The sequence below is a fragment of the Cebus imitator genome, unplaced genomic scaffold, assembly GCF_001604975.1.
Source record: "Cebus imitator isolate Cc_AM_T3 unplaced genomic scaffold, Cebus_imitator-1.0 Scaffold310, whole genome shotgun sequence".
NCBI lineage: Eukaryota > Metazoa > Chordata > Mammalia > Primates > Cebidae > Cebus > Cebus imitator.
In genome coordinates, this window is record NW_016107625.1 from 2,544,105 (window position 1) to 2,552,786 (window position 8,682).

Genomic DNA, 8,682 nt, shown 5'->3' on the forward strand with positions numbered 1-8,682 from the left:
AAGGTTTAATGGGCTCACAGTTCCACGTGGCTGAGGAGGCCTCACAATCATGGCAGAAAGCAAAAGGCACGTGTTACATGGCATCAGGCAAGAGAGAATGAGAGACAGTGAAAGGAGAAACCCCTTATAAAACCATCAGATCTCATGAGACTTATTTACTACCACAGGAACAGTATGGGGGAAACCGCCCCCATGATTGAATTGTCTCCCACCAGGTCCCTCTCACAACACATAGGAATTATGGGAGCTACAATTCAAGATGAGATTTGGGTGGGGACACAGCCAAACCATATCAATAAGTTAATACATGAAAAGCAATTCAAATATGTTAGACATTGTTATAACCAACCACTCAACAACTCTTTGTTAATAAAAGAAGGTATTAACACTGATGGTTAGCTAGCCAACTCCCAATTACACCAATGGGAAGAGCAGTGGAAAAATGCACTGACGCAAAACTCAAGAGCAACATCTTTGTGTATTCGGGTGTCTACCCATTGATGGGCTGATATCCTAGAAACCATAATATTTGAATTTACATAATCACTCCCTGTCTTCCCCACATCCTCCCAACCTTCTGGGTAACAGCTGACTCTAAAGTTGAAAGTTCAGCTCCTCAGCTTTTCAGCCCTGCTCGCCTGTTCTTCCTCTCCACTGCAACCAAGAAAAGCTGCAACTCAGGATGGGAGGGAGACCGCCAGCTTCTGAGAACCACTCTAACTCTTTACTTCAATACACGAGCAACAACTTCAGTGTACTTCTGAGACATTAGCTGATGGACTTTAATAGTACAGTAAAGAGATGTTCTCAGTCAAGGGAAGAAGGTAGTTTAATAGAACAAATGCAGGCCATGCACAATGGCTCACACCTGTAATCCCAGCACTTTGGGAGACTGAAATTCGAGGATCTATTGAGCCCAGGAGTTCATGACTAGCCTGGCCAACAACCAAGACCCCATCTCTAAAAACCAACAGGCAACAACAACTAAAAAGCACAAATGCAGTCCTTTAACCCAATTCCCAACCATTCACAGTCAGACCAAACAAATCCACTGTGCAACCTTCCTGAAATTCTGTCTCTCAAATTTGTGGAGACAGATCAAACAACCAGAGGAAATAAGCCAAAGGGGCCCAAAACTCAGGAAGAAAAAGCATTCCCAAGTTGTCTTTAACACTACATAAAACTGCCTTGCTCTTGAAAGACTGCATCAAGTTCCAGAGGTGGAAGGATCTGAAAAACTTCATGTTCTCTCCTTTCCAACATCCTTGACAAAAAACATCCAGAAACAAAAGCATAGCCTCTGCTTTTAAATCCCTCCAAGACAGAGCACTCTACTCTCTCCAACAATGTAATATTTGCAGGGCTATTCAAACCGTAATATATTTCCCACGCCTACCCAAATTTAGGACTGACACTCCCCATCAAGAACTCTCACTTAAGCTCGTCCGAACGTAGTGAGTTATCTCCATTGATTCTTCACCGTCAGTTACAGATCGAGCTCCTTGTTCTACTCTTTCTTCCTTCTCACTACTGCACTTGACTAGTTAACAACAACAACAAAAAAAAAAAAAAAAAAAGAACTCTCAACCTTTCCTCATACGAGGAATGACTCATACGACCTGATCTGTTCATTTTCTTCTCTGACCAAGATCAACCAGCAGTGTGGCCCCCAAACCCAGCCTCAGGACCAGAAATCAACCCACACTGTGTGCCATTAACTCAGACCACACCTGAAGGTTCGTGCTGGGCAGTCATTCACTTAACCCCTACCGGTTCTTTTCACACTTGTCTCACGCTTGACTCATTCTCCAGAAGGGTGTTCCCTTCCCACCGCCGCCGCCCCCCTCCCCTCCACCCCGACCCCCCCACCCCACCCAGACAGAATTTCGCTCTTGTTGCCCAGGCTGGAGTACAATGGCACGATCTGCAACCTCTGCCTCCAGGGTTCAGGTGATTCTCGAGTAGCTCGGATTACAGGCATGCACCACCACACCTGGCTAATTTTTGCATTTTTAGTAGAGCCAGGGTTTCACCATGTCAGACTGGTCTCCAACTCCTGACCTCAGGTGATCTGCCCGCCCTGGGCTCCCAAAGTGCTGGGATTATGGGCATGAGCCACCACACCCAGCTGGGTACCCTTTTTCTTAATCCATGCAATTCATTTTCCCTCTCTCTTCTGCAGAGCTGAGGCCAACAGACCACTTGTGATTTTGAGCTACAGAGACCTAGGGTCCCATTTTAGAATTTGACCAGAAGTCCGAGAATACACCCAGGACCAGGTCCCTGGAGGTGGAAGACAGGCCATGATGGGCATCTTCAACAACTCTAATCCTGCACCCTTATTTTAAGCAAATTTAAGTCACTCGAAAACAATCCGCCCACTCTGTTTCTCTTCTTTCCCCCTCTGGCTCACCCTGCAGAGTGAATGTGCTGCTGTGATTCATGAAGACAGACTAAAGACCAAGCGTGAAATGCATGATGAGTGAAGGCGGGCGACCTTTGTACAGCGAGAACAACTTCCTGACCCCCAGCCAGGCCTGAGCCAACAAGCCCCAGACTCCAGCAACAAATGCCAGAGAAAAGTTAAGAAACAGGACTGACTGGTTCTACCCCTCCTCACCCATTCCTGCCCTCTGGACTCCCCTGGGCCCTGCACCCCACCCAGCCACCAACACCCTCCTGCCATATCAATCATGCCAAGCACACTTTCCTCACACTCCGGTCACCTGACTTCAGCTCTCCTCCCCAAAACATCTTTGATGCCAATTAATGTCATTTGGCCCTTTTGGCCAGTGAGAGGCTAAATATACAAATGGACAATAGCCAGATCATATGGAATCTTGCTTTGTCACCTAGGCTGGAGTGCAGTGGCATGATCTCAGCTCACTGCAACCTCTGCCTCCTGAGTTCAAGCAATTCTCCTGCCTCAGCCTCCCAAGTAGCTGGGATACAGGCACCTACCACCATGCCCAGCTAATTTTTTGTAGTTTTAGTAGAGATGGGGTTTCACCATGTTGACCAGGCTGGTCTCGAACTCCTGACCCCAAGTGATCCGCCCACCTCAGCCTCCCAAAGCATTGGGATTACAGGCGTGAGCCACCGTGCCCGGTCCATATATTAAAATAGAATTCTGACCCACAATCTGCAGCAATCAGTCAAGGAACTCTGTAGCAATCAGCCCCAAATTGTCAGGTCTTAATCAGGAATGGCCAACTACCCTAATTTTTGCCCCAACTTCCAACTTCGGACCAACCAGAGAAGCCAGATATGGCCCCCTCACCAATCACATGAGATGCACGCTACTAGTAAGCTTCTCCAGCTGGGAATACCTGAACCACCCTCCCCCAACCTCCTTCCTTTTTCTGCTATAAAGCTTTTCCATCTGGCCTATTTTTGAGTCTCTGCCAAATGGAAGTGATGATGACTGACTCCCTTGCCACACTAAGCCCTGAATGAATAGCCTTTGCTTATTCCAGCCCGGATAGTATTCATTTATTTGCATACCAGATTCCTAATATAAGCCACTGCCCCTACCCACAAGGAGCTTTTAGTTTAGTAAACAATCACATTCCAATATGGTATAAGTGTATAACCAAGGCATGGACATGGTATCACTGGTGCTGCAGAGAGATGCGGATAGCTACCAGACTTCCTAGGAGGAGGGAGGATGCCCAGACTTACTTTGAAATATGAATATTGCTCACTAAGTAGCCCGCCATGGGAGAAGGGAAGCACACTTCTCAATCTTCTTCCTCACCCCCCCACTTTCAGAAACTAACCTCTCCCACTTATGGCCCAAGTTTCATTTTTTACCTTCTCTATGCATTAACCATCTCATTTATTTTTGTTTTTCAATTTTCCCCTCTCTACTAAATAATAGCCCTCAGTCTAAAATACGTTTGAGTCTGTTTGTATTCCCTAAAAATCTTAGACTGATTTGACCAGCCCAACTGAATGCTACCTTCGTTTTCCTTCTAACTTCGTTAAAGAGTATCTACTCCAAGGCCGGGCGCAGTGACTCATGCCTGTGATCCCAGCACTTTGGGAGGTTGAGGCAGGCAGATCACTTGAGGTCAGGAGTTGGAGACCAGCCTGACCAGCCTGGCGAAACCTGTCTCTACTAAAAATACAAAAATTAGCTGGGTGTGGTGGTGTGTACCTGTAATCCCAGCTACTCAGGAGGCTGAGGCAGGAGGATCCCTTGAATCCAGGAGGCAGAAGTTGCAGAGAGCGAGATCACACCACTGTACTCCATCCAGCCTGGACAACAGAGCGAGACTGTCTCAAAAAAAAAAGAGTATCTACTCCATAACCAAGGCTCTGCCCTCACTCTAAAGCCCCCACATCTAGCTGTCACCCTCTCTTCTCTGCTAGCTCTGGGTCTCCATTGACCAAGCCATCCAGTTCAAAGCCTTTCTCTCAATCTCCACCCCTTGGCTTCCCCTCCCCTGGTTTCCTTGACTAAACAAGCCCAGTCTTCCTCCATACTAGCTGGTTGCTGCTTCTTTCTTCTTGACTTGCATCTACCAACTGAACTCCAAAAATCCACTCCAAGAATCTGTCCTTCATCCTCTCAATCTTGTCAACCTCAAGGTTTCAAGCAACCATCAAGTCTGCATGGCTTGCATACACCTATCACCCGCAGCCCTAGCTGTCTGCTGATTTCATCTCTCTAAATCCATAACAGCACCTCAAATTCAGGATGTCCAAAACAACTAATCATCTTTCTTTCCCGATCTTTCTCCTCCCATGAAATCATACACCCGGTCGCCCAGTCGCCAAGCCTTATTGTCATGTTTCCCCTTCTGTTCCCTTGCACCTTCACATCTGTTATTAAATCCTTCCTTCCTGTCCATTTCTTTTTTTTTTTTTTTAAGACAGAATCTTGCTCTGTCTCCCAAGTTGGAGTACAGTGGCACAATCTCAGCTCACTGAAACCTCTGCCTCCCCAGTTCAAGCGATTCTCCTGCCTCAGCCTCCCGAGTAGCTGGGATTACAGGCACCTACCACTGTGCCCAGCTAGTTTTTATATATTTTAGTAGAGATGGGGTTTAACATGTTAGCCAGGCTGGTCTTGAACTCCTGACCTCAGGTGATCCACCTGCCTCGGCCTCCCAAAGTTCTGGGATTACAGGCTTGGGCCACCACACCTGGCCCTGGTCCATTTCTTATTGTCTACATTCAGTCCTCTTCTGCTGTCATTACTGTGGGCCTAGTCCTCAGAACTTCCAGGCCAGCTACTACAACAACTTCCTCAATGGGCTTGGCCAAGCCTCCAGTCTTTCCCTACATTGTCCACTGTCGGGAAACCTGCCCTGCGTAAAACCAGGTTCTCCAAGGTTGAAAATGAAGGAAGAGTGTCTATGTAAAGACAGGAGGCTCAACCAGAAAGCCTTGACTTCTGTTTCCCCAAATTCACCCTAAAGCCTCTAGTTTCAGATGACCTTAGGTAGCTGCTAGCTGCATTCAGTTATCCTGGCCTAGCAATTCAATGGGGCCATACTGGACAGTTTCCTACCTTAGAGAGATCACATGAAGATCCTGAAATAGATGCCAAGCATCTACAAGTCCTAGGCACACTGTCCTGGGACATGGAGGCAAGGAAGTAATCCAACCAGAGCACCTAATACATCTAATATATATATATATCTTTTTTTTTTAAGATGGAGTCTCACTGTCGCCCAGGCTGGAGTGCAGTATGTGATCTCAGCTCATGCAACCTCCACCTCCCAGGTTCAAGCGATTCTCCTGCCTCAGTCTCCCGAGTAGCTGGGACTACAGGAGTGTGCCACCACGCCTGGCTAATTTTTTGTATTTTTGGTAGACACAGGATTTCACTGTGTTACCCAGGATAGTCTCGATCTCCCGACCTCGTTATCTGCCTGCCTTGGCCTCCCAAAGTACTGGGATTACAGGCCTGAGCCATCACGCAGGGCACCTAGTATTACAAAAATGGCCACTCCAGAAGATCGAGCTATCAAAATACCCACCAGGCAAAGAGATTCCCAAGGTGAAGAGAATGGGGGTGGGGATGGCAGGGAGGAATCTCAACCACAAGTCCCCCTGTATCTCAACACATAGAAATTTCCTTCCATTTCCATATGACGATCAGTGTTTGGTATTAGTAAGGAAGATTGGGGTTCCTTAGACCCTCTCCCCCCCATCTCAAGTTTATTTGTACAAATAGCAAAGGACAACACCAGCCCCATGCAGATAGCAGCCCAAGGACAATCCTTCTGTCCTCACATTGGCAGACAGAGATCTCTACTCTAAAGCCTTTGTAGGGGCCTGGGCACCTTTGGGAGCCTGAGCTGGAACTGAAGCTGGAGCTGCAAACTGGGCCTTGGCTTGTCCTTGGCCTTGGCCTTTGGCTGCCACAGCCTGACACCCTTTGGAATCTTGGGCTTAACCTCCTTGGGCTTTATAAGGGCAAGGCCTCAGCAGGTGCACTCATGGCCTTGGCATTGTTCCCCTGCATCTTCTTTAGGCCCTTCTTGTGCTTCTTGGCAAAGTGCATGTTTGTATATTTGTGATTGGGGTTTCTTGATGCCATTTCTGTGCTATTTTCGGGACTGGTTGTGTATGGTGTGGTTCTTGGATTTAGCCATCTGCACCGTAACCCGCGGCTCCCTAAGCACCTGGAACCGGCTGGACCCACTTTTCATGTCACTCCCTGAAACAGCTTCCAGTGGCTTCCAGCCACAGCTAAGTCCAAAGGCCTAGGTCTGCCAATCAAAGCACTCTGCCCTCTGCCTTCCGTACCTCCACGTGCTTCCTTCCCTTCTACCCCTGTCTGAATTCTGAAGGAATTCATTCATTCCACACATTTGTGGAGAGGCCGCAGTGCCTTCTGCTATGAGCTGGGATGTCTTTCCCACATTTTCCCATATCCAAATATAACTAGTCCTTGATGGCCCAGCTCAGGGGTCACTACCGATTTCCCAAGCTAGAAGGAATCTTTCCCGGCCCTCACCACCTAGGCCATCTCAGATCACTCATGCCGTTCTGCCTTGTATTACAGTTATTTGGATGAATGTCACCTCCCCTGCGTGTCTGAATCCTCTGTGTAATTCCTACTCCGCTCAATATTGCACTTTGCAGAGGAGCAAAGACAACTCCCTCGATCGCCTGGAAATGGAACACGTGCTGGTCTGAATCCTCCAGACAATTAGCTCCAGGAGGGCCCGCACTGCCCGCCGTCATTTGGCACAGGGAAGCTGCTGGAGGGCCGTCTGGTGAATGAATGAGTGAATGAATGGCTTCATTCCTATACTCTTCCTTACACTTCTTTCTCACCGTGTTGAGCATCCGGCAGTTCATGAACATGATAAAATTAAAAGTGGAAAGAAAATTGCTTCGGGTCAAAAATGTGTCATGCAAAAGCCGGCGCAGAGCCGGAAGCGGGATAGGGCCGCGGAACGCCCTGGCCCTCCCCGCCCTGCCCCGGGCGCCGCCCTGCCCAAGTCCCCGCTCGCGCCCAGCCCCCACCCCGCCTCCCGGGCAGCGGTGGTCCCTGGGGGCCCAGCCAGGTCGCCTCAAAACCTGCGTCCCACGGCGATGCGGGTTCAGGCGTGGTCAGGGAAGCCCAGCGGGGAGCTCCCCCGCCATCTCCCGCTTCTCTGAGCTCCTCCTTCCCGATCTCCAATAACCGGCGCGGGCCCCACCTGCGCCCCACGCCTTGACACCGCGCCGCCCGGGCCCAGGGACCGGGAAGCATCCGAGCGCCTAGCGTCCTTGAGGCCCTGCCAGGGGCCCCACCGACCGCCAGTGCCCGTCCCCGCCCGCACTCACCGTCGGTGCCCGGCTCTCCGGCGGCGCCGCGGGCCAGGCGGAGCAGCAGCAGCAGCGGTAGCAAGCGGCTAGTCGGGCCAGCGCCCCGGGCCCTCCGGCCCATGCCACTGCCAGTCCCTCCCGGCGCGCCCGCGCCTCCTCCCGCGGCCCTCGGGGCGCAGAGATAAGGCTGTGGGCATCGCGGGGAGGGCACCAGCCGGCGGCTTCCGGCCCCGCGATGGAGAGCGGGGGACGTCCCGGGGTCCCCGATTCCTCCCGGCCAGGTCTGGGCGCGGGACACTCCCGTTCCTCGTCTGTCCCTGGCTCCGCACCGTCACCCCTTCCAGCACTTGCTACGTGCCAGGCCCTGTCGCCGCTCACTTTCGCAAAAGGGGACAGACACTCATCGGGTAATGACACAGCAGGACGCAGAGCTCCGGAGGGTGCTGGGAAGGAAATGTCGCCGGGCATCCAAGCCCCTCGGGGACTCAGGGAGGCACCCCCGGGGAGGGGGATGAGGGGGTCAAGGGGCGGAAATCTTCGAGGACGTAAAAGGGAGCTGGATAATGTGACCTCAGCGTAAGGCTCAGGTGAGATGTCGGAAGCCACAGGCCCAAACCACCCAGGGGCGACAGACATGACCAGGTGACACCTGGTCACCTTGTGTGAGAGTAGAACTGTGATGGAGGAAGGGGCTGGCATAAGTCCCCGCTGCTCCGAGGACACCCAGCATGGGAAGCACTGAGGCCAGCCCCTCCCTCCATCACAGCCGTACTCCTTCCCCAAGGAGTAAACCCAGACCCAAGGATGAGAAGGACGTTGGGGAGGAATCCAAGCGGGAGTTTGTTGTAGAAATGAGGAAGGAAATCTCTTTAGGGTGGTAGCAGAGGGTTGGAGAGAGGCGTTGAGCTG

The 8,682-nt window shown here is 50.9% G+C and overlaps 1 protein-coding gene across 4 annotated transcripts in view; it reads right to left on the reverse strand.

Annotated features, from left to right (window-relative positions):
* The window catches only part of SUSD1 (sushi domain containing 1), a 141,658-nt gene extending 133,723 nt beyond the window's left edge, over positions 1–7,935 (reverse strand). For all 4 annotated transcript variants that reach the window (XM_017503397.2, XM_037729554.1, XM_017503398.2 and 1 more), the window contains exon 1: positions 7,792–7,935. In XM_017503397.2, coding sequence (XP_017358886.1) covers positions 7,792–7,894 — 103 coding nt within the window. In that variant the 5' untranslated portion in view covers positions 7,895–7,935. The remainder of the gene's footprint in view (positions 1–7,791) is intronic.
* Positions 7,936–8,682: the final 747 nt, after the last annotated feature.